Source organism: Gymnoscopelus microlampas (assembly GCF_963454915.1).
Source record: "Gymnoscopelus microlampas genome assembly, chromosome: 15".
Classification (NCBI taxonomy): domain Eukaryota; kingdom Metazoa; phylum Chordata; class Actinopteri; order Myctophiformes; family Myctophidae; genus Gymnoscopelus; species Gymnoscopelus microlampas.
Window position 1 is genome coordinate 13,658,345 of NC_139952.1, and position 27,521 is coordinate 13,685,865.

Here is a 27,521-nt window from a genome sequence, read left to right on the forward strand (position 1 = left end):
TTGTGTGTCCGTTATCTTGTACACGTGCACACATATCAGTGTGTGTGTGTGTGTGTGTTTGTGCGCGCGTGCGTGTCTCGTCTGTCTGCCCGTCTGTGTGTTCATATACACGCGTGTGTCTATGTGACCCAGTCAGGTGTGACATTTTCACAGGGGAGGATCGCAGATACAAATCTAGGTCAGGGCAGCGACATAAAAAGGGAGGATAAACGAGCCAGGATGTGGCAACCCAAAAGGACTTAGGTGGTTTAGAAAGGACACTTCCCCAGGCGTGGCACGATGATCCTTGAGGGTCGACTTAACCACTGAACCCATTAAGACCTGGAACGCATCTGTGTCATTTTAGCTAAAAAGCATTATTTTACACTTTGGCTATTCAAAAATAGCAGATATACAAACTCATAGAGCAGCACAGAGTGCCGCGCTATGAGCTTGTAGATCTGCTATTTTTGAAAAATCGTTTATTTTTTATTTTTTAAAGCGAACATTTGTAACTCAAACCTTTGCTTCTGGGGGTCCCTGGGCTTGGAACTACATATTTTGAGATGGGGGTCTGTGGCCAAATACATATCATTTTGGGGTTCCTTGACATGAAAACGTTTGAGAACCACTGACAAAGCAACATAACTTTTTTCCAAAAACTGTTAGTATTTAGAAGACATTTGCGTCAAGTAATATCCAAGCTACAGCACATAACTCAAATGTGTTTTGAGCTAGAAAATCTGAAATGTTTGCTAAAAGTTCGCCCGTTATGCTCTATCAACACACTCACACGAGTATCATCATTCATGTATGGACCGTGTGTGTGTGTGTGTGTGTGTGTGTGTGTGTGTGAGACCTACATACTGCAGATGTTTGTGGTCTTGTCAGCAATTTGTACAGTAATGTATTCTCATGTTCACACACACATATATCCTCCTGAGAACTGGCTGGAGGTTTGTGTCCTCTGTAGTGGACATTGCTTTCTTGCATCTCATTTGCATCCAATTTGAGTAAAAAAACCCTGTTGTCATCTGAGGAGGACAATCTGGACTTTGCAATGATACCACGTTGTGTGGTGGTGGGACCAGTACTCACAACTTCCAGGTTAAACCTTTAAGACTTGAAGCCGATTCTACATGTCTCCTAAATCTCAACAGTATTCTGAAAAACGTAAGTTTCTATATCAGTGGTGCTCAATCTTTATCATGTCAAGGACCCCCACAATTATATGCATTTGGCCACGGACCCCCATCTGAAAATGGTTTGTTCCAGGGACCCCAGAAGCAAAGAGTTTAGTTAAAAATGTTCGCTTTAAAAATATATATATTCAAAGATTTGCACACATTTTCACGAATTTTCAAAAATAGCAGATCTACAAGCTCGTAGCGCGGCACTCGGTGCCGCGCTACGAGCTTGTATATCTGCTATTTTTGAATAGCCCAAAGTGTAAAATAATGCTTTTTTAGCTCAAATCTAAAAATGACAAAGTTCCAGGTCTTAATGGGTTAAAAAAAAAACTTCAACAATAACCCAAATATGGTGCTCCGTGCATGGCTACGCTCTTCCCCATCATACTCCATCCTTCCGCCACTACCCGAATGTGGGGCTCCATGTTGCGACACATATCCTAATATACAATAGAGAGTCGCGGCGCATGCGTGGCTGTTTGTATGTGGGTCTGCGTGGTTCATACGGGGTCCTCATGCTCTCTCTCTCTCTCAATACAAACTGATGGTCACTCGACCATGCTCTCTCTCCGTTCTCTCTCTCAGTACAAACTGATGGTCACTCGACCATTCTCTCTCTGTCAAGACAACGGTACGCTTCGCTTTTTGTTTTCCGCCTCCGCGCACCGCTGTTGCAATGAACGTCTACAGGCTACTAGACGAGAGCCCCGCGCCAGCGGCTAGACGGAAGGATGCCGCAGTGACCCGCACCTCTATGTGTGTGTGCGACTGTGCGTGAGTCTGTCTATCATTATGTGAAATACCCGAGTGGATCCGAGAAGAGCCGTGATCAGTGCTGGCACACACGTGCTTTGCTGTGTACCTTGCATGACGATTATCATACTGACCTAGGATCAGCATAATCACAATGGAGGAAAAGAGTTGAGCAGTCAGCGAGTTGCGCCAGAGTGAAGGAAAGGTACACGGTAAAGATGGATCTAACTGTTACATGCACGTTCCTTTTTTTAATCATGCATTTAACATGCAGTTTGAATTAATTGTCACTTATTTTATAGGAGAGGATCACTTATTGTAAGCTGCTATGTAGCTGCTAGATTCCATTATGGAGTGGCCTATCACTGTCATCTTACTGGTAGAACAGTAGGTAGTTTAGACACACATGGCACTTATGTAGTATAACATGAAGTAAAATCAAATTACCACCAATAACCTTTTAACCTATTTGGCAAAAAAATATTCTTAATCTTAAAATTACTCAAAATAAAACAACGACAATTGTCTACAGAGGGGTATGTACTGTATGGGCCTGTTCTCTCTACATGATGTCTGACCTGTTAGTGTGCCGATGGATGGACGGGATGGACAGATACTGTAGCCTGTATGTGGATGTAAGGAGGGATGGATGGAGTGAACAGGATGGATAGATACTGTAGGTGGAGGAATAAAAGTGAAGGGCAGAGAGGACAGAGAATGATCAGAGCTTTACTGTACCAACGAATATGTCATTCTGAAAACCTGCCAAGATTCAGCAGAGATTTACTGTCATGGGCATTATATACAGTACTCTGTGTGTGTGTGTGTGTGTGTGTGTGTGTGTGTGTGTGTGTGTGTGTGTGTGTGTGTGTGTGTGTGTGTGTGTGTGTGCGTGTGCGTGTGTGTGTGCGCGTGCACGAGAGGGTAAGTTGTTCTATCATCCTGTTGGCCTGTCCCTTGCCAAGTCTTTTACGTCAAACATCATACATAGCTGTGCGCAAGCACGCACGCACGCACGCACGCACGCACGCACGCACGCACGCACGCACGCACGCACACAAAAGCTGAAGTGAATGTTAAACTTCGTATAAATGTGTAAAATGAAAATCAAGACCGTGGGCAAAAGCTGAAGCAGCAGTCCCATTTCAGAGCCATTCCTGTAACAACCATATCTGTTCATCTATCAGACGTATTTAGATGTCAAGTACAGACTTAAAGCAGCAGTCTTGTGCAGGACACACACACGCGCCTGTGTGCGCGCACACTTCTCTCCGTCTCTGACTATCTCTCTGTCACATTATCTAAAATGACCATTTAAATCCTATATACTTCATTGACTGGAGTCTCCTTGGGGTCTATACTTAGGACCCTCCTCTTTTCCCTCTACCCAAAACGTCTTTGCCGAAAACAACCGATCTACAAGCTCACAACGCGCCGCGTTACGATGCGTTGTGAGCTTGTAGATAGGCTATTTTCCCCAAATGTTCACCTATTTTAGCTGAATGTTTGCATGTGATGAGCCCAGAATAGGGACGCTATGGTTCATGTGGTCATATTGTAAATGTCAATCTGCATGGGTAGAGACTTGTGGTGAAGCTCTTATAATGAGCAGAAAACTGGAGTATTTCTGTGTTGTACATATTAGTGACACACGTACATTCTCATCTACCGAAAACCCCCTGTAGGCTTATGTCTCTCTTTCAAGGAGAAGGGATATGCCCACTGGCTGGTGGGTGAGTCTTGGCTGACTCAGACCGTGTTTTAGCTCTCTGCTGCCCCTAGTGTCTATCCTCATAGGAACCCAGAGAGCTGACGCTTGATGCAAGTTTACTGCCAAAAGGGGGGCTGGACAGAGACAACCGCTGACAACTGTGCACAATAGCTGTGAAGTTTTGAGACTGCATCTTGCATGGTCGTGACGCTGCCGCAGTGACAAAATCTGTCCACAGGCATCGACTGTAGCGCCGCACGCACACACACACACACTCTCAAGGAGAAAAACAAACAAACAACGCTGTCACGGCCGGTAAAAATAACTAGGCACTCTGTGTGCTGAAGTGCAAAACACAGGCTGTCACACATGCTCTCGCGCAAACACGTCTATAGGCGCACACACACACATACACATACACGGATACACACGTAACACACACACGTGCACACAGTTACGTATAAACACGGACGCGCCAACAGTAACACACTGTCACACGTTCTCTCTTTCTCTCTCTCTCTCTCTCTCCAACTCTGACACACAGCTGTGATATCCACAGTAGTACTCACCCCTGCCAGAGAACATAATAGCTCTGGAGCTATTTAAAAACCCTTCAAACTGTTCACAGCACTAGGTACTCATTTTGGTCTTTATCCCCGGCCTTTATTTAGTTTTTTTTTTAACTGTGTGTCACAATTATTATCATTTTTTGTTATCTTCGTCAGGAGGGCAGAATATCGTGCAATCACTGCTGTCAGTTTGTGTGTGTGTTTCTGTGTGTCAGTCCGCAGCTAATCTTGCAGACGACAACACCGATCAGCGTCACATTTTCTTGGGTGCTGCCTAGCGGGCCAATAACCTCAATTCTAAAATATTTTCACATTAAGCGAGGGGGTCCACTGGTAGATGACAAGGCCACAGGTCAAGCTTTTTAAGTTTTAGTCGGGGAGGTATACTTTTTGTAATTTGAGTCCAGGAGAGAGGCGTATAAATTTTAACTGATCACATTTTAAAATATACACTATAGTGCCGTACATAACATTTTGGTAACACAAATACACCATCATTAACAGAGAAAGACACTTTCTGGACGTTTAACATTGTATTATCACTGCAAGTCTCATTTTGAAGCTCAAATAATATTGAATAACATCTAAAGGATGTCCAACTTTTACTGAACCTGTCTTGATGCTGAGGCTGGAGAGAGAAGAGATTTTGGCTTAACTAATATTGAAAAATATAACTCATACAAGACTCTAGCAGTGTTACATGCTTGTTCTTCAAAATCGATAATGTTAGGATCATCACTCATGCACGCTGATTCGATCGGCCCACCAACCACTTTGATGCGACGGTCCAAAAAGACAATCACTGCAGCCTCTCTCTACTGAAGAAAGTCAACAACAAACTGAGACGATAATCAAACTGTTATTTATCATTATTGGAGGGTCAATAATTATTACTTTTATGGGGAAGGTCAAGAAAAATATATGTACATGTATGTCACCGGGAGGGACACACAAAAAAAAGGTATATTTGAAAAGAATATACAGAATCGAGGTCATTGGCCTGATGTAAACATTCACAATAAATATAACATCGGCCTAGTGGTATGCGAGATTAGCTGCACGCATACACATACACACACTCACACACACACACACACACACACACACACACACACACACACACACACACACACACACACACACACACACACACACACACACACACACACACACACACACACACACACACACACACACACACACATTATGAAAACATAATCTTCTGGCAGAGATTATAAAACAATTGCATTGATTTCAACTAACATTGTCAACCACAGAGACAGGGGACAATGTTTGAATGTAATTAAGATTAGGGTCCAGCTCTATTTGACTCTTAGTTTTGCTCACTTGCCTTCTTACTCTGTGTGTGTGTGTGTGTGTGTGTGTGTGTGTGTGTGTGTGTGTGTGTGTGTGTGTGTGTGTGTGTGTGTGTGTGTGTGTGTGTGTGTGTGTGTCAGGTCCACTGGATTAGACCTAAGGGTATTGGCTACTCACCATGTTTCCTTTTCTAATGTCTCATTCGCTCATGGTTTATATTGCAATTTCATGGACTAATAAACACGGCAGAGTGAAATAAGCTGAAATAAACTAAAGTGGAATCAACAGACAAGCTAAACACAACAAATTAATATGTCATTCGTTGTATCTAGTTTTTATTGTTTATTATCATGTATTTATTAGATTTTCTACGTGTGCTTCTAGGTAAAATTTTGATATTATGTCACCTAATTGATTTTATTCATACCCAAACTGGTTTAGATGTCATTTTTCAGGGCTGGAGTGTGTGTGTGTGTGTGTGTGTGTGTGTGTGTGTGTGTGTGTGTGTGGGTGAAAACCGAGTGAGTGAGTGAGTGAATGGATGAGTGAGAGTTCATGGTCTGTACATAGATTTTTTTACGATTTTACTTCATGGCACTTCATGGACTGGCTCCTAATTACATCTTTTTGTTATTAACCCATTAAGACCTGAGGCGATTCTTAAATGTTTTCTAAATCCTAACAGTTTTTTGAAAAAAAAAAAAAAAAAAAAAATTCAAGATTTTTCAAAAATAGCAGATCTACAAGCTCATAGCGCGGCACTCGGTGCCGCGCTATGAGCTTGTATATCTGCTATTTTTGAATAGCCAAAGAAATCTAAAGTGACACAGATGCGTTCCATGTCTCTCTCTGCCTCTCTGTTTGTTTCTCTTTGTCTCTCTCTGTCTCAGAGATGTATATACAAGAAGATACTGTAAGTCATTGGCCACTACTGTTCATTGGAGCGACGCGCCATCGCGGCCACCATAACAATTATAATCAGCTACAGGACAAGGCAGTGTCTCATGGAGCAGGTAGGAGTGGCCGTCTGGGAATCAGAAAGTTCCGTGGATCCTCCAGGCGTCGCGTCGCCTGGTTAAGTGTCCCTGAGCAGGACACTTAACCCCCTAACCGCTCCCCTGTGTGCTCACTTGGAGAGCAGCACACTGCTGGGTCAACTGAATAGCACTAATTTCCCCCTCGGGGATCACTACAAATACCCCTTAGCTGGTGCTTATGAGACTGGACTCTTTCATTCACTTTGTTAAGACATGTTACTGTGTTTCTGCCTTGGCACCCTGTCCTTCTGTTTACTTCTGTTTTCTCCTCTTTCTGGATCCCGTCCCAGATTTTGCTTGTTTCCTCCTGCTTCGTGTTTTTGACCGTTTGCCAGTGTTTTGGTTTTGGATATTTGCCTTCCCAGTGCTCGTCTGTCTCACCATGTGTGTGTAAGCCTTGCTTTCCACTTCACGTCATAACTTTCTACAGTCCATCGCCGTCAACCTGAGGTTCATGGGTTCCTGGTTCCCTTCAGCTCAATTCGCGAGGTTCCTGTCTGCTGCTAGAGGTGTCCGGTTCCTGTCCCGAGAGGTCTTGTCATTGCCTGTCCAAAGTCATGGAGGTCGTGGACCTTGGGTTCCCATTCAGCCGTTTGTGTGCCGGACTCCAGCCCTTCCAAAGTCCAGAGTCCCACCCCTGTGGCTCCACCTCCAGGGTCTCCAGCATCCCCCGTGGTCCCATCTTCAGAGTCTGTTGCATTCCCAGTGGTCCCATCTTTAGCAGCATTCTCCACAGTCCCCGTCTCCCGCTCCGCCCCCCTCAGTCAGGCCTCCAAAGCTATCCACGTGAGGTCTCCTACTCGACCCTGTTCAGAAGGGTCCAGTCTCCGGTTTCCTGATACCTTGACCCAGTTTTTCCCCCTCTCTGATCCCCTCCCACCCCCTCTGTTCAGCGTTCTGGAAGCCCCTCCCTTGAGGGGTGGTTACTGGAACGGAACCATAGCCACTGTCGTGTACTGTCATGTTCTATCTCTGTCTCTCCCTCCTCATTCAGTCATTCTGTCTAAATTAGTTCCAAATTCCATCTAATTAATTCCAGCTAAATTATTTAACATAGCATCAAAATCACTTTGACCAGTTGAACCTATGCATCGCTATTTGAAAATAGACGATCTACAAGCTCACAACGTGTCATGACATCACTTCTCTGGCAAAAAAAAAATCAAATGGGGGTCCGTGGCCAAATACGTATTAATCTGGAGGTCCTTGACGTGAAAAAGTTTGAGAAGCTCTGGCCTATAAGCCTCAATTCATGCGTTCACTCTTTGGCAGTTTGTAAAGACATGTTACTGTGTTTCCGCTTTGGCTCCCTATTCTTTCTTTTTTTTCTTCTGTGTTCTCGTGTTTCTGGGTCCCATCCCAGATTTTGCTTGTTCTACCTGCTACCTTCTGCCAGTGTTTTGGTTTGGGAAATATGTATGCTAAATTGGTAACGTGGTAAGTATTTGCCTGTTTGCTCCTGGACTCTAGAACACCCTACCTGTGGAGCTCGGGCTTACTAATAGTCAGGGGATATTAAAAAAGTCTTGGAATAAATTCCTTACCAAAAAAATTCTGAATCCATTGCAATCATTTGTTTTGCACCAAAACCACTCCTTGGGCTAAAAACGGCCCAATCTCAATGGGCTTTTTACACAAAAAGTATACATGGCTATGGCCGTTTTTAGCCCAAGGAGTGGTTTTGGTGCAAAACAAATGATTGCAATGGATTCAGAATCATAAAAACACCCTAGTTTGACCCCTCACATGCTACTTAAAACAGAATTAAATTTGGATTTTTTTGGGGGATTTCTTTTAACCAAGGTTATGGTGGGTACCCCAACTTTAAGGAGCTGTCAAAAAATCTCCTAGGGATACTGAATTTCAGTCTTTGTGAGATGTGTTACTAGACACCTTTACAAACACAGTGGTGAAGATTTTTTTTGGTAAGGAATTTATTCTAAGATTGGAAAATATTCTGCTAATATCCCCTGACTATAAATCAGCTTTCAGATTTCAACACGTCATGACACATTGTGAGCTTGTAAATTCATGTTTTTTGCGAGGAGATTTTTGTGCAGAGGGAAACAAGTAGGGGACCAAGACGCCTGGAGGACCCCGGTCAACTGATGTTACAGTATATAGAGTTTAATTGGTCAAGCCACTTCACTTGCATTATATTATTAAGATATGTATTAATGCCCTCGTTATGCTTGAATATAGTACCATCAATGTGGTTTTCTTGGCAATATTCCCCAATCAAGGGAGTAAGCACCAGGCTTCCTTTGTTAATCTTGTGTCATTGCTTGCTTTTGTCAAAGGGCCTTTCTATGATTTAGAAGTTGACATTTTATTGGTGATTCTCTGGGATGGTTTTATTACACACTGCACTTTTTTGCAAATGTCATGTATTTGTTCTGGTGTTTAACCCATTAAGACCTGGAACGCATCTGTGTCACTTTAGATTTCTTTGGCTATTCAAAAATAGCAGATCTACAAGCTCATAGCGCGGCACCGAGTGCCGCGCTATGAGCTTGTAGATCTGCTATTTTTGAAAAATCTTGAATATTATCATTATTACAACATGTGAGTGAGAGACAAGAACTAAACCTAGTGCTATTTTGGGTATTTTTTATTGTTGCCGTTTTCATGTATTGGCAACACATATCAAGTGATTGTGGAACGCCTTCACTCGGGCACACAAAACATTAATTGACCTCTGCAACAGTGGGACGCAGCCTTTGGCACGCTGCATGTCTAAACGGTCCCAAGGCTTAACGTCCTCCTTTAACCCGCCCCCTCCTACCTCGCCGTGGGGACTTAAGTGGATTTAGCAGGCAAAAATCAATACGGCATCGTAGCTTTCCACTGGATCCACCTGGTTACTGTAGTGGCTCCTGGAGAGAGCTGTGAGAGAGTTTTGCCTGTCTTGTGGAGCGAGATCATGTGTGTGTGTGTGTGTGTGTGTGTGTGTGTGTGTGTGTGTGTGTGTGTGTGTGTGTGTGTGTGTGTGTGTGTGTGTGTGTGTGTGTGTGTGTGGTCCCTATACACATCAGAGCAGATTAAAATCCATTGTGAATTAAAACAATGATTCCTGTTGGTATGGGTCAGCAATATTTCCATGGCAATGCCATGGAAACCTAGCTAAACTCCATGAGCATAACCACCCACACTGTCCAGGAATACACTCTATGTGTGTGTGCGCGTGAGAGAGAGAGAGAGAGAGAGAGAGAGAGAGAGAGAGAGAGAGAGAGAGAGAGAGAGAGAGAGAGAGAGAGAGAGAGAGAGAGAGAGAGGAGCCTCTTTTCTCAATAGTTGAATTATTTACTGGTGCAACTGTAACTGTACTGTAACTAATTAAAACTGGAGAGAGAGATAGATGGAGCGAGAGAGGCCAGAGAGTGACGATAGCCAATGTGGACCTTCTTATTCAGTCAGTCTGTGTGTGCCTGTGTGTGTACATGTGTCCCTGAGAACTCATCGACATAGTTACTGTCTGAGGGCGAGGGTGAAATAACTGGAACCATTCCAATAGTAGATAAGTGCAATTTAATAATTGAATACAGAGCATTCAGAGACCTTGTTTTTTTAACTGATTTTTCAAGTGCTGTGTCCACATTCAAGCCTGGATGAAATAATACCTTGACATTCTCAACTGCAGAATGACAATATTTCCCTCTGAGTCTTTTGAATGGAAGTCCATTGTGTTTCTCTACTGGATCAATTGCCGCATTGTGGGGGGGAACAAATGCAATGATACATTACATTCCACACAAGCTGAATCATATAAATGACGGCCAGTGAGGGAAATGAGTAACATTCAAAATGTGTCTGTTTCTGTTAAACTGAGAAGGACGTAGGTAGTTTAAAATGCTTTCTTTCAGCTCAACTTCCATCAAGGTGTAAGCCTTGTCCCTGACCAGACCAGATCAGCAACCTGCAAATCGACTTGATCCCAGTCTAAGATAGTATTCATTTAACTCACATTAAACCAAAGTAACGGAAAGGTAATTTAACTAGTTACTTTTGGCAGGGAGTACCACCCACACACACACACACACACACACACACACACACACACACACACACACACACACACACACACACACACACACACACACACACACACACACACACACACACACACACACACACACACACACACACACACACACACACACACGGCCCGGCATGAGAGCAGAGAAAGTCATCAGAATGTAGTCATCATTTACGTAACTGCAATTCGTGGGTAGCTTGTTTGGAAGATAATTTCACCCACTCTCTTACAGCAGCAAGCCTGTGACGGACACACATAAAGTGAAGTTGAGTTGAAGTTGTGAAAGCAGCATGCAAAGCCCCTCAAAGTCCTTGTGCGGGAGTTCATGCTGTACAAGGTTGCCAACAAGAGAACGGAGTATCTGCAATGTCTGTTGGAAGTGCTTTCTATTGTGCGGGCTGATCTCTGTACAGCCTGTGAGAGCATTCTCTTCTGTGACTAAAATCCACAATCACCGCCACAGCAAAAGTCTCTTGAAGGTGTTATTTTTACAGCATGAGCCCTAGCATCCCTATTCTGGGCATGTATGTACTGTAGGTGAACATTTGGCCAAAAAGAGCACTGTACAACACGTTGTGGGCTTGCAGATCCGCTATTTTTGGTGAAGAGATCTTGGTGTAGAGGGAAAAAAGGAGGGGACCAAGTATGGATTCCTGTAGAATCCCGGTCAACGAAGTATACAGGGTTTAAGTGGCTAAGTTTCCTCTTTAAATTACTATATACTTACTGTTAAAGCTGCACTATGTAACTTTCCTCTTCTACCCCAGATTTAACCCGGTTTCCTGTGCAAATGCTGTTTTTTTTTACCATTGATCTAATAGAACCTGACTGCTTCCTCAGGGGATAAATTGAATCTTGATCATCAGGTCAAAATTTGTGTCAGATCCTGTGTCTATAGATGAGACATGACCTTTGACATGATCTAAATGTCTCAATAGAAGAGCAGGGAGACAAAATTACAACCAACCAGATTGTATAAGTTATATTGAATTAACATACTCTACCATACAGATTGGACAAAATTATATTCTATTCATTAAAAAAAGGAAAACCAGGAGAGTGGTCTTTTTCGCTGATACATACACCATGCCGTAGTCAAATTCACACAAACTGCCTTTCTTTTTAATTACTTCACTCTCTCACACATAAACCTTTAATCCTGTCCCCCTCTCCATCTCTCTGTCTTCATTGTTGTTGTTCCCTAATGAAGGAAATGCTACTAGAATGATGGAAGAGTTGGCCACAGTGAACGACGACCAACACCATCACTTACATTATTTATAGGAACCTAATGAGCGTAGATGCACCATTTCAATCTGTGTAATTAAAACATTTTATCAGCTTAATTAGAAAACACTCAGATGGGCGCACTTAAGCGGAAACTGCTAGGCAACTCACACAATTATTATATTAATAAACAATGTTTAAAAAACGGGCCGATGCACGCCAAAGAGGTTAACGACAGGTGCGTATAGGACAAGAGGATGGTCCAAAAATGCAAAAAATAAAAAAACACTGGATAGGACTTGCAAATACCCTTATTTTAGCATACAACGTTTCAACCTTGTTTGTCCTGATGAAGGTCTATGGACCAAAATATCGTTTGGTAAAATAAAGTTTTTTTGCAAGTCCTAGACACTAGAGGGTGTGCGGGACCTTGTTCATTGTTTGCATTAATAAACAATTAAAAACAATTAAAAAGGGGGGAAAAAGACTGTGGAGAAAATAAATCATACTGATATTGTGATGGGTACCTTTGGACAGCCTTCTAATGAAGTGATTCTCAAACATTTTCATGTCACAGTCCCCCAAATTGATATACATTTGTCCACGGACCCCCATTTGAAAACATTTTGTGCCAGGCACACATTTGTCAAGTGTTTAAAGTGTTGCTCATTTTGCTTGGTACCCCCTGGAACCCCCCAAGGACCCTTGGCGGTCCCCCAGACCCTACTTTGAGAACCAATAAAACATATTAGACAGTAATGCTATGTGATAGTGTGTGAGAGATTTTGGCTCTGAAGCCACACTAAGGGGAATGTGTTGGTTATCCTGGACATGTCTGATGACTTCTTCACCGTAGTGTGCCAGGCAGGTCACCACAGCTGCATTATTCATGTTTTGATTAATTGTGTTTCATCTAAACAGTCCTGCACCATTCCACATTACTGTGTGTGTGTGTGTGTGTGTGTGTGTGTGTGTGTGTGTGTGTGTGTGTGTGTGTGTGTGTGTGTGTGTGTGTGTGTGTGTAAAAGAGATAGTGGGTAGAGGTAGCACGAAGGAATGGGACACACATGCACGCACGCACACGCACACGCACGCACGCACACACACACACACACACACACACACACACACACACACACACACACACACACACACACACACACACACACACACACACACACACACACACACACACACACACACACACACACACACACACACACACACACGCACACACAGCGTGTCATTTCCTGTCATCTCAGATAAGCAGGAAGTCCTAATCATGTAATCAGAGCAAAGAGGGCGTCTTTGTCTGCTCCGCTCTCCTATCTGTCCAGTTCTTCATGCCTCCATCTCTGCACTAGTCAGGGATCATACACTGTTAGGCAGCAGCCAGGCCTCATCATCCTATTCTATTACTCATGGTAATTTGTGGTAAGCCATAAAAAGCCATCACGCCGTACAGAAGGTTCCACAACCTTTCTCTGCTAATGCGAACAGTCAGAGGGAGGCTGGGTTAATGACTCGATAGCCAGAGATGAAAATAAACTCGGTTCTGCCACCATACTGGGAAGAGAGCTGCTTTTCTACAACCAAGCATGTATCAAAGGGGATTTCTTTTGATTTTTAACCACATGAACCCTAGCGCCGCTTTTCTGGGCATGTCATAACAGGTGAAAATAGGCGATCTACAACGCGCTGTGAGGCTTGTGTCGGCGAAGAAATTTGGTGTACATGGGGGAAAAAAGGACGGGGGCCAAGGATAGAGCTTGTAGATCTGCTATTTTTGAAAAATCGTGAACATTTGTGTAAATCTTTGAATATATATATTTTCAAGCGAACATTTATAACTCAAATCTTTGCTTCTGGGGGGTCCCTGGAACAAAATATTTTGAGATGGGGGTCCGCGGCCAAATACATATCATTTTGGGGGTCCTTGACATGAAAAAGTTTGAGAACCACTGGCATAGTAACATACGTTTTTATTAGTTAGTTAGTATTTAGAAGACATTTTGTAGAATCGGCCTCAGGTCTTCATGGGTTAAAGAGGAACTTGAACCTGAGTCACATTAGTAAACCAATGCTGTACTGGCCTCTGCAGGTTGAAACTAGGTTGAACCGCCAGCCTCACCTGGCCACACCCTATTCGTGCAGAAATAGCACCTGCTTTTCCTCAGGTATAAGTATTATTACATCATTATTGGGTTGTGGCCAGCAGTGCAACCTGATTCAAAATGTCAGCCAGTAGAGGCCAGCACAACATCAGCCTAATGCCAGGATGAAGTTCCTCCTTAACCACTTAAGACCTACATACTTTGTTGTCTGACGAATATTGCGAAAATAGCCGTCCACAGAGCTTGCAGATCAGCTGTTTTCGCCTAGAGTGACATGCCTAGAATAGGAACACCGGGGTTGAAAGTGGTTAACACCAAACATTTAGCCATGGCTTAAATCCTTTATTCTCCTCGAGTTCTTGTTCTCAGCTACTCTTAATCAGGCTGTCAAAATGTGCCTTTTTTTCCCCACAGTTGGAACGATGGTGAAGCTACAGTATGAGAGCTGCAGCTTAAACAGCTTTTAAAAACATCGGGATCGAACGCACCCCCGCTGATGTCAGAAATGATCCCGTAAAAAAAAATCATGTGGATCTCAGGAACATGAGAACGGCGTGGCTCTAATGTAAACATCTTGGAGTTCCTGCGGCCAGTCTGTGACGTCCGTCATCTACGGTATGTTCACTCCAAATATGTCCAAGGTTTTAGCCCGGTCAGCAGGGTTGCCAGATCTGCTTATTATAATGTCCCCGCAAGATTTTATTTGAAAATAGCCGATCTACAAGCTCACAACGCGTCGCATCGGGATCGGGTATTTTCAAATAGCTGATGTATATGTTTAAGTGCTCATGTGGCCCATAGTGGCTTCTTTTGGGCTGGTTTTCCTAGACCTGGTTGCTTGTTTCTCTCACAGAATCTGGCCACACTGCCGGTCAGAGCCCCATTGGATTTGTGGACGTACTTTTGTGACCTAATGGAGGTGTGCATATGAAAGCCATATTTTTTCATTGGGAACTTTTCTGTTTCCATGGAAACTAACTTCAACCATGTTGAAAACATGGAAGCACCAGAAGCGCAGAAAAAGTATATCCACTGGGTTTGCTTAGTCTACCTTGTACACAGCAGTTTGCACAGTTGCACAGTTGTTTGAAGAGTGTAACGTCCTACTCGCTGCATAGGAGAGTTCTTGTCAAGCTGTTAAAATGCCAGCCCAAACGAGGTGCTCGGGCGGCGTGGTGGTAAAGTGCCTGCCCACCACTGCGGAGTCTGGGGGTTCGAATCCCACACAGGTGCTGCCGGCTTTGTCGAGCGAACACAATTGGCCCGTGTTTGGGGGAGGGAAGACAGGCAGGGAGGGTGATATTTGTCACTGCACATACTCAGTGCTTAATTTGGAAATGATTAGGTGCCGGCGCTCATGAACCCATCAGCCTTGCCGACCCTATCCCCCGGTCGCGTGTGTGGGCGGAGGTATGGCCGAATTTTCTATATATTTGACCATCAAAAAGACCCAGAAATCTTGGCCAAAAAAATGCATAAGGGTCACCATTTCATAATCAAATAATCAAATTCAGAACATTAACATAGGAATGTAGCAATAGAAGAACTTTTCACGAGCAATGCGATTTTAACCACTAGTCACTCTCACTTTGGTCAGGCACATGGTCACAGAACACAGACATATACGCACTGCCCAGCTCAGTTAACAACACAGGCAGACTACAAGAGAGAGATGCGCATCTGCGTAAATTTGTTGTTTATTTACTGACATCAAACTTGGAGGAGAGAGAACATACATTATCTGATCACTCGTCAATTCACTCCTGTGGTCTCTCTCTCTCTCTCTCTCTCTCTCTCTCTCTCTCTCTCTCTCTTGACAACTGTTTTGACATGAGGGGGAGGCGGGGCCTTTGTGTTATTTGCAGGGCTCTCCGCAAATAGCGTAGTGAGGTAGGACTCAGAGCACTGGGCTCACAGAATGTTTTCTAACAGCAAATATTAAAGAGGTTTATTGTCAAGATTTATGAACCTAACTCAGTTTAATTTCATCCACGGTCCTTTTCCATCGCAGTAAGAGACATGGAGGGGGAAATGTGAAAGCTGAATTACCAATAAATAGCCTAAATAAAAACATGTTGTATTGTATGTGCATTTGAGGTGACACCTTCCAGAGGTACCAGAGCGCAGGAGGCAGGTCCTGGAGCCGAGCTACGGCATTAATTAAGCACTGCACATACTCCTACAGGCTGGGGTGGCACCACTGAGCCATGGCGTTAAAATGCTTTGGGCTTGCCCATTCTCTCCTTCTCCACTTCAACGGAAACACGTTAAGCCGCCCCCCCAACCCCCCTTACCTGGTCCTGAAGTTGGCGGGGTGCGGGTGTCCGTCGTACAGGGACAGGAAGTCGTACTCTTCTTCGATGGCGAAGGACAGAAAGAGGAGCTGGATTCGGCTGCCGTCCTCCCCGACGATGACCCAGGTGCAGTTGGCCCCGTTGGGGTAGCCGTACGGAAAGCCTGGCGACTCAATGCTGCCGTTGCGGCCTTTCAGCGTTCCGCCACACGTGTATATAAAACCTGAGAGAGAGAGAGAGATTGTTCTCCATTTAGAGAGGTGGGGCTGGGCGTAAGGGAACAGGAAGTTATACGAGTATAGGGCGCAACAGTTAATTGAACTAATCAATTTAATCGATTATGAAAAATGATGCATTCTAATAAAATAATTTAGTCTGCAAGCTCACAACGCATTGCGATGCAAAGCGTTGTGAGCTTGTAGACCAGCTATTTGTGCATATAAAATAGGACTTCAGTGGTTAATCACACCTGGGATTGGTTGTCAGCCATTAGAGCCCATGTGGTACAGTATGTGTTCTAACCATTCAGCAATCGGGCCGCAGCGTTAATTTGACTCAGAGAGTGTGCAAACGGAACCAAAAGACCCTTCAGGGTCCATTTGGTTCCATTTGCACACTCTCTGAGTCAAATTAACACTGAGCTGTGTAGCTCAGCACGGTGACAAGATGTCACTGATGGCAAACTGATAATGAATGTGTGTGACAGTGTGACCACAAGAGACAAAGAGACAAGACTAAGAGAGAGAGAGAGAGGGTGGTCATTAGTGTAGATGTATGTGTATGCTGTGTAATGCTGTTAAAGCATACTGAATGCATATGTTAAGGTCTCATCTTTGTGTGTGTGTGTGTGTGTGTGTGTGTGTGTGTGTGTGTGTGTGTGTGTGTGTGTGTGTGTGTGTGTGTGTGTGTGTGTGTGTGTGTGTGTGTGTGTGTGTGTGTGTGTGTGTGTGCGTACGCATGTACGTACGTAAATGTGTGCAACTACTACTGTGTGAGGCATCATGCTGTGTTTTATCCAGCTGGGCTTAGTTTATGTAAGACCAACACTAATTGGAATCTCTAGTGTGTGCACGCGCACACACGCACAGGAACCAGAGCCCTACACACACACGCACGCACACACACACACACACACACACACACACACACACACACACACACACACACACACACACACACACACACACACACACACACACACACACACACACACAAGGATATACCCAGGGAGACTTACAATAACTGACATTATTAGTCATGCACCAACAGCTATAAGCGTGCGCACACACTCCCTCCACCACTGTATTTGGGCCCAAACCATACATTATTAAACGGACCCGCAAATGTAAATTTCCATCCAAGAGTACCACAAGAGACTGCTGCCTAATTATAAATGACATTAAGGGCTGACCATCCACAGCCTCCTGTACCGTACAGGTGATGAGTGACGGTATCGTACCGTATATCAAAGTCAATTTATTCCACCGTGACAGCTGGTGGGCATAAGCAGTATATGAAAAAAAAAGTGGGTCAGCTTTGTTATGCTGCTTCCAGATACTTTGATGCTTATCTATGGTTGCATATTAATGGCACATATACAGTAGCTAGAGCTGCACACCGTTGGGGGGGGAAACCAAAGCAAGTTCTGCAGGTCCATCCGCACGCTGTGTACAGAAGTGATTCTCAAACGTTTTAATTTCAAGGACCCTGAGTTTGATGAGCGTCAGGCCACAGACCCCCATTCTAAACACCCTGGGACGCCAATCTACACTATATCCTCAGTGTTATTTTAACACAGAGATTGTACAAATCAACCCGTAAGGGTTCTTTTGGCGGTACCATTAGCCGGGGACCGCTTGGAACCCCCTCAAGTACCCCTGGCGTTCCCCAGACCCCACGTTGAGAGTGAGGTGTACGTGCTGTGGGGAATACATATATATATATAGGGTATTATAGCTTATTGGCTAGCACACAGGGAGAGAGTTGCTTCAGGCTCTGATCTCGCCGCAAAGCGGGATGTTGCCTCCTGTAGTTCCAAACATTGGAACTTCCTCATTGCGATATAAAGGGAATTCCCGCATTCCATTCTTCCAATGGGAGTCTATGCTAGTGTCGTAACTCTCTCTCTCTCTCTCCCTATGGGTCTGGCACTGCTACTAGTGTGTTTCCTATAATTAACTGCATGTCTGACAGTGGACATTGAACACCAAAGCCCACATTTGTGAGACATACAGTAGCTTACATTTGAAATGGAAAACATAAACACAGAGGAAACACTTAGCCATTACATTAACCACTGACTTCAGTTAACTACTTGAGCTTTCTAATGGGATGCTGTACGGGTGATGGAGTGTTTCCCACACTCAACCCTCAGCATCTGCATGTGGATCAGGACTTTTTATTTATTTTATTTCACCTTTATTCAAAGGTCATTAAGCACTTAAACCATATATGCTTTGTAGTCCCCCAGGAGTCTATACTAGGCCCCCCTCATTTTTTCCCTCTACACCAAATCTCTTAGCCAATCTGCATTGCGTTGTGAGCTTGCAGATCAGATTTTTTCACTATTTGAAATAGGGTCAAAAGTACAAATAAAATATTGTACTTTTTCAAGCGCTGCCGTTCCTACAGAACGGCTCTGATGTGTGAACTCTCGCGAGATTCTTGAGTCACGCGAGATTTTGCGCGGAGTGCTCCCCCTCCCCTCATAAGTGACAAACAGTGCATGTGTGAGTGCAACAGCACTACATGGAGACGTTTGTTGAAAAAAAAAAGACGTTTGGAGCGACGAAAATAGCCGAATTAGCCCCATGCTGTAGGCTCCATTCTAACTGTGGGAGGGGTCTGCAGAATGGAGAACAGGGGCTTCTATGAAAAAAGTCAACAGCATCAGGTATGTTGGTGACTGATTATAGGCAGATACAATCCACATGTATTTTGGTCTGGATCTCTCCTTTAAGTAAAGGACTCAAGTAAAGGAACGTCATTGATTACCACCACTGGGTAGGGATTAGCCTTCTTCGTGTTTTCCCTGTGAGTCACCCTCACGAGGAAAACCCTCACAATCTCCACGAAATCAAGTCTCCAGGAAAAGCGCGTGGGTTGCCCCCGTGGATTCCTGCCACATGCCATATATAAATGCACGGTCTGCTTGTATCCCACAACAGTGCATCAACCGTCACACTAATGCGACAATGCGAGCGTGACGGTGCACGGTGCATTCTGACTCTACCAGGCTGTTGGTACTGACAATGAGATGGAGAGGAAGATGAAGGAGAGGAATCAGGGAGGGGGGGGGGGGCTCACGGCGGTCTACCCTTCAGCAGCCGCACACACACACACACACACACACACACACACACACACACACACACACACACACACACACACACACACACACACACACACACACACACACACACACACACACACACACACACAGCAGAGCAGAGCCGTTTAAAAGAGAGAGTTAATGATTTCTTTGGGGAAGGATAGAGGATAAATAGAACTACATCTTAATGAGCAAAGCTCTTCATTATGTCTCTGTGTTAGGGCGGGGGGCAGCATGATAGAGGAAAGACACGGGGGGGGGGGGGGGTGGGGGGTGGAACTAAATCAACCGCAATAGGCTTGTATTTTCCCTGCACAGGAACCCGAAGAGCCACGCGCGCGCACACACACACACACACAGGTAATTTGATTTGTTGCAGTTACTAGTGCTAGCCATATTAGAGAAAATAAAGGACTATTCAGGTTGTCTTTAAAATGCTGGACCTCTCAGCATGGTGAGGTTGTGTAGTAGGCTACCATTGTTTAGGGTGCATTTGCAAATTGGCCCTCCAAACATCAAAGCAAATTGGCACCAAACTGGACTGCTTGTAAATTCAACAGCATTGCTGCTTGTTTGCGGAGACGGTGACCTTAGCGAAGCATTCAAAGCACAATGTGGACCCACTGAGCGAAGAACGGACTGCAGCAGAGCACTCCAATGTTTACAGCAGTAGATAATGATTTCCAGTTAACTGATTATGTTTGTTGGCAAACTAGCTGGTCAGTCTGAGAGTGTAAAATGAGGACCATGTTAATTTGACTCTAAAGAGCTGAATGAATACTCCAGATTTTACTCTGCCATCTTTTCTTGTTGCTCATATTGTATTGGCCAGTTAATACGACTAATAATTGCAGAGAGAACTAAAATGTTCTGACTAACTTGACTTACTTTGCCAACTACAATGACAAAGTTTCGTGCCATCGGGTCATGGTACTGTAGCATTGCCCATCTGAAGGTGCACTCAGAACCACCCATATTAACATTGCTCAGGTCTCAGTTAATGCCTTTAAATGCATCAGCAAATCCAATCTAAACTAAGGCACTATACAAACCAATAACAAATTCTAATGCAGGGTATTAGCATGGAACCTGATCACCAAAACAAACAATAACCTAAACGCAAGACTGGGTAACATTAGAATATCAGCTTTCATGTGCAGGTTCTAATCTGGATATGAGCTTATTCAGATTGCTGCAAAGGGGAATAGCCTTCACATGCATAAACCCATCAGTGAAACATCTGACGATCCTGGCGATATTACACTAAAGCTATTATACAAGTAGACAGCCACTCTCCTGAAACTCTGACAGAACTCTGGATCAAGAGATTAATAAAGCAATCTCGATGTCTGTCATATCTAATAAAGACACGTCCTTGATGCTAGGGACATAAATAGGTAATAATCAACGAGTATGTGTGCTTATTCCTGTCCCTTGCATTTGCCTGTATTTAATAATACATTAATTTTATGGGGACATGCAAATGCTCTTGAAACAGTTTACCCGAATGGGCATCCCTGTATTGTCTGCAGGAATTTTCATGAGCTTGTCCAATTGATGAGCTCATTCCAACTCTCTCTAGACCGGTGTGTGCTAAAGGGGCCCGAGATGAAAAATAGAAATGCAGGTCATTTCTTTTCATCGCTCCTGGCCTCGCTGTTAAAATCAGGATCGCGGTCACCTCTCTGCCTCTGATGTCAGCCAGACATTATATCAAACACTCTCCGGTGAGTCAAAATGAAAACCATTACCGTACCGTCTCCCAAAGAAATTCAAGCTCGGAGAAAGTGGCCTAATTCTGCCGATGACGGCCATGCAAGCCTGACACCACTCTGCAGCAGTGGTGGAAAAAAGTACTCAAATGTTTTACTTACGTAAGTAAACGTATTAGTACTGCAATGTACGTAGAAGTACTCTGTTACAGGTAAAAGTCCGGAATTCAAAATGTCCTCGAGTAAAAGTGCAAAAGTGTTGGTATCAAAATGTACTTAAAGTACCAAAAGTAAAAGTACTAAAATAAATAGCCTAGGTATAAAATAAGGCTAAAGTGGTTAATGTATGTTTTTGTAATGTAATAATTTATATCTGCAAAGTAACTAGTAACTAAAGTTTTCAAATGATTGTAGTGGAGTAAAAGTACAATATTTGCCTCGGAGATGTAGTGGAATAGAAGTACAAGTATAGACAATTGGAAATACTCCAGTAAAGCAAAAGTACAGTACTTGAGTAAATGCACTTGTTTACTTTACACCACCACTCTGCAGCGCTCTGAATGGCAGCTCTGCACGCCTACCTCATTACTGTGATACTAAACGATTGTTTCTAATCAACGCCTACAGTTAAATGACGGGTCCCTCCACGTCCACACCTTCAATTGATCCCAGCTGAGTTTAGAGCTCCAATCAGGATCATCATCCCCACTGCCTTTGATCTTCATGAGCCCCCTTAACTACCATGGCAACAAGGTCCACTGGGAGAGCCTGTTAGATGTTTATTTATTTATTTATTTACATATATACAAAAAAAACAGTCTTCTGCGTGTTCATGCGTGTTCGTTAGTGTGTGATAGGGCTGAACGATTTTGGGAAAAAATCTAATTGCGATTTTTCTGACCGATATTGCGATTGCGATTTGATTGCGATTTTTTAATTAAAAAAAAATAAAAAATAACGTAAACATTTTTTTAAAGTCAAGCTTCAGTTTAGTATTCACTGTGTACGTTTAAAAAGTAATTGGAAGTAATGGAACATTACCAAATGACATACCATTTATTTACTGTTCTAGATTCTAATAAATAAGGATGAGAACTAAAAGATATGAATTGCTTCATTGCTTCCAACATGTATCTTCCAAGTACTTTTTTTCCCATGTATATATTCAAACATTTAACTGGAATAGAAATAGCTTATTTTTGTAAACAACCCAACATTGAACTTGTTAAGTCATTAACTTATGGCTCAAGAAGAGAAGCTTTTTATGAAATGAAGTTCAATAAATAAAAATAAAAATAAAATTAAACAAATAATTACCATTTTGTGTAAACAATTCACAGCAGTGAAATAAGTAGGTCTTTCACTTGTGGCTCCAGAAGCATATTTACTGATATCCAGTATTTAGCTTATGTAGATTAACATTCAACTAAAATGTAACACTTTTTTGTCTCACAAGGCAAAGTCCTCTCCTACTGTACATTGTATTACCACTACTCCTTGGAAGTGAAAAACTCAGAATACATAACGCAGTGGTGGAAAGTAACTAAGTACATTTACTTAAGTACTGTACTTAAGTACAATTTTGAGGTATTTGTACTTCACTTGAGTATTTCTAATTTCCAATACTTTAACTCCTACTCCACTACATCTCAGAGGCAAATATTGTACTTTTACTCCACTACAATTATTTGAGAACTTTAGTGACTAGTTACTTTGCAGATATAAATTATAATATTATAAAACCTACATTAACCACTTTAGCCCTATATACATAGGTAATTTGAAAATAGCCGATCTACAAGCTCACAACTCGCCGCGATGTGACACGTTGTGAGCTTGTAGATCTGCTATTTTCAAACATAAGTACTTTTGGTACTTTAAGTACATTTTGATACCAATACTTTTGTAGGCCTACTTTATTCAAGTCAATTTTGAATTTGGGATTTTTACTTGTAACAGAGTACTTCTACATTGCAGTATTGATACTTTTATTTAAGTACAACATTTGAGTACTTTTTCCACCACTGTACATAAGTGACAAAGATACAGTTCATAGTCGCTTCTTTTGTTTTGGGCTTGTTTTCATCGACAGGGTTGCTTATTTCTCTCACAAAACCTGGCAACACTGACCAGGAAGTGCTTTGCATCGTATTGTTTACATTGGATCACAGCATCCAACAGAAATAGTTTAATAATGATGGGAAAAATATAAGTTACACTTACAGAAACAAACATAGATAGGAGCAACACTACTACTACACTACTTGTGTCGCACCGAAAATAATGTTTTACCGCTACGCGCGACACGGCCGTTCGACAAACTTTAAATACTCGCAGCCGACGGCGAGGGACCTAACTCTATGAGAGGGACAGAGAGAGAGAGAGAGAGGGGGGGGGGCGCTGCCCTCTCGCTCCCTGTAGAGAGAGGCAGCCACTCTGGATAGAAGGAGACAAGTCCCGCGGGTGCTCTGGGATTAATATTAATATTAAAAGTATTTATTATGATAAAATAAAAAATAAAAAAATCGTGGCCTTTGCGATTAGCTAATCGCGTGGTTTCAAATCGTGATTTCGGTTTGAAATCGATTAATCGTTCAGCCTTAGTGTGTGATATGGTGTAATAATGTGTGTGCTGTTTGTTCCACCCCTCAAATTAGGGCGACCACTCCAGGCCCATCACAGTGACAGGTGTAATGACCAATGGCAGGCTGAGCTGTAATTAAGGTGCGGTACCTCCGGGCCTTCACAACCAATCACACTTGAGACGTGGAGGAACCAGGAGGGACAGGCGGCAGAGCCGAGACACAAAGCGACACACACGCGCACACACACACACACACACACACACACACACACACACACACACACACACACACACACACACACACACACACACACACACACACACACAGGTAGGCTACACAGAGTAATAACACAAATGTACCATCACAATACCAAACATACAGGAGCAGATGGAAACACACAAACACACATACAGTACACTACACAGTTACAGTACATCTCAAGAGAGTACAAATGTACCCAAATGGACTCTCACGGGTCCATTTGGTTCCATTCGTACACTCTCAGAGTTACTAATGGATAAACAAACACTGAGGATTTCAGTGTCTTGTGAGAAAACACAGGCGTGCGTCTGCCAGCCCGCTTTGTTTCAACAATACACCGCAACAGCAGAAAACAGGATTGTGCACAGCACAGCAAGAAAACGACCTATCGAACGGCCATCTTGGCCCGGTCCATAAGGGAGGGATCCATCTTGGTCCCGCTGGAGCTGATATTTTATGATCAAAGTTAAGGGGGAGGCTTGTGAGGGGGGGGGGGGGGGGGTTATTTATGCTCCAGGAAGTAGAGGGGTTCATCCGAGGATAAGGAGTGTTCATAGATCCTTGGCAATCCTTGCGGCAACGCAAGGGAAACCGGCATCTGTTTACGGTTCTGTAGCCCCCCCCAACTAGACCGTACGGTGGACCATGGAACACAGGACCCCACTGTGTGCAACATCAGCGGTGGTGAGATAATGTTCAACTAAGTGGAGGAATTTGCCGTTTTCAGTCAAAAATAAATGATGTCCGCCAACCAGGCCAAAGGCAGGTGGACATGCGTGTGTGTGTGTGTGTGTGTGTGTGTGTGTGTGTGTGTGTGTGTGTGTGTGTGTGTGTGTGTGTGTGTGTGTGTGTGTGTGTGTGTGTGTGTATGTGTGTGTGTGTGTGTGTGTGTGTGTGTGTGTCTGTGCGTTTCTGGTGGCGGCTAATTCAATTAAATAAAAATAAGGTGGGCGTCTATGTTTTGGTTAATGCCCTAATAGCTACATTTATGCACATCTTAGTAAGAAGCCTGCATCCAGTTGGCCTTAAATTACCGGTAAAATATACTTGTCGTGTACGTACAGTATATATATATATATATATATAACAATGTGACCAAATGGACCCGCAGAGAGCAATGTCAGCCAGTTAGCTGTTCTCTACAGATTTCCCCACTTCTACTTGATTGGCTGAAAGCTGGGTTACATGTTCATGTCCATGACAACTTTCTGATGTCTCTCCATTCATACCAAGTGATCTGAGGTTACAGGGTGAGAGACATAGAGAAAGAGAGAGGGGGATAGAGAGAGAGAGAGAGAGAGAGAGAGAGAGAGAGAGAGAGAGAGAGAGAGAGAGAGAGAGAGAGAGAGAGAGAGAGAGAGAGAGAGAGAGAGAGAGAGAGAGAGAGCAGAACAAACAGAGTGGAAAGAGACAGATTTCCTCTCGTTCATCACTCCATAGAGAATGAAGGGATGATTTAAAACTCATCACTCAGAGAGGGAGAGAGAGGGAGAGAACGGGGGAGAGGGAGGGTCCACTGGGCAAAGAGAGGGAGATAATAGAGATAAGAAGGAAGACAGAGAGGGAACGACAGAGAGAGGGAGGGTGAGATGAGGAGAGAGAGAGAGACAGAGACAGAGGAGGACAAACAGAGAGGAGGAGACGGAGGAATAGAGAGCCTTCTAATTATGCTGATTACCAGACTGAAACTGACAGCTATCCTACACACACACACACACACACACACACACACACACACACACACACACACACACACACACACACACACACACACACACACACACACACACACACACACACAGGTGTGTGTCAACATTGAGAGACGTCGAAACAGACGCACGCAATTTCCTCCCTAACCCTGACATGACTACTTATTAACCCCATCAATTCACTCTTCCAGCATTGATTTCACGTCCATCAACCACAGTCTCCTTTCTTGACCTTATTTCCTTAACGACACTGTGAAATCCTCAGTGTTCATTTAGCTCTGACCGTGAGGGTCCATTTTAGTCGCATGAATTTGAACACTCTCAGAGTTAAATGAAGGGTCGGGATTTTACTGTGTATGAGCCTATCACTGCAATCCTGCAAATCAGCCCTCGTTGACCTCCCTTGGTCTGTGTGCACGCGCGCGCACGAATGCACACGCACACGCACACACACGCACACGCACACACACACAGTGTTTAAGAAACAACCCCTGTTTATGTGCGTGCTTATCCCATTACCAATGTCGTGCTCGACCAATGAACAACACACCTTTGGTAAATGTATATTTCATGTATATTATACGGTACATGAATGACTGACTGTGCTTTTCCTTGGAGAGAGACAATTACATATAAAAACTGTGAGCACCTCCCATTTAATTAAAATTACATACATTAAATTGACATGTCTAACTGTGTACTGCGTATTCCCGCCACCGCCAAACAGCATCGCTCCTTTCGTTCAGGTCTGGTAATAACACACTCAATTATTTCGTTATAGGCTGAATATTAAACCTCACGGCTTTCTTCATTTGAATTAAAGAGCCCGTAAGCAGGAAGTACCCAGTATGAGTAGGCCTATAAGCAATGTATTCAAAGTTTGTCAGACCACAGAATAACACCAAGACAAATTAGAATGATTTCTTTTTAAAAGTTTGGTTTCAAAGTCATGAAAAATATGCTGTTGTTTTTCTGCTTAGGATTGTGTGGGGGGGTGGTGGGGGGGTGTCCAGAGAAGGCATTGAAATAATCAAATTAGGTGTTAGAGCTACAATACAAAATGTATTTATAAGTCTTACCCGGATTCGAACCCATGCAGTACTCCCGCAAGAGTGCCACAATTTTGACTGCTGAGCTAAGCCTGTTTTGGCAGGGGAGACATTATGCTCTTGTGTGTCTGTGTGTGTGTGTGTGTGTGTGTGTGTGTGTGTGTGTGTGTGTGTGTGTGTGTGTGTGTGTGTGTGTGTGTGTGTGTGTGTGTGTGTGTGTGTGTGTGTGTGTGTGTGTGCGTGCGTGCGTGCGTGCGTGCGTGCGTGCGTGCGTGCGTGCGTGCGTGCGTGCGTGCGTGCGTGCGTTGTGATATTATGCTTTGAGATGCATGCAGCCAGTAGTGCTCCTACCCGACCACAGGATCTAAATGGCTCAATAGACACCTGATTCGGATGCTATCAATGCATTGAATGGGAGATTATCACGTTTTATCAGACCATTGAATGGGCGAAGTAGGCGACCTACTTATACCCGCGATTTATCAGACCATTCATTGGGTGTTATCAAGACATACTGACCTACCAACGGAGATGACTTAAATAGTTCAGTTTCAGTTTTGGTTTTGGTTGTTTTGGTTTCGGACCATGACGGAGGCGCGCAGTCTCAGGCGAGCTGGAGCCCCGCGAAGGACCACCGAGGGAGCTAA

At 43.6% G+C, this 27,521-nt stretch overlaps 1 protein-coding gene across 1 annotated transcript in view; it reads right to left on the bottom strand.

Moving 5' to 3' along the window:
• The window catches only part of csmd3b (CUB and Sushi multiple domains 3b), a gene marked incomplete at its 5' end in the record, with an annotated part of 624,567 nt that overhangs the window by 489,419 nt on the left and 107,627 nt on the right, over positions 1-27,521 (bottom strand). The window contains one exon of the mRNA XM_084079659.1: positions 16,228-16,450. Coding sequence (XP_083935785.1) covers positions 16,228-16,450 — 223 coding nt within the window. The remainder of the gene's footprint in view (positions 1-16,227; positions 16,451-27,521) is intronic.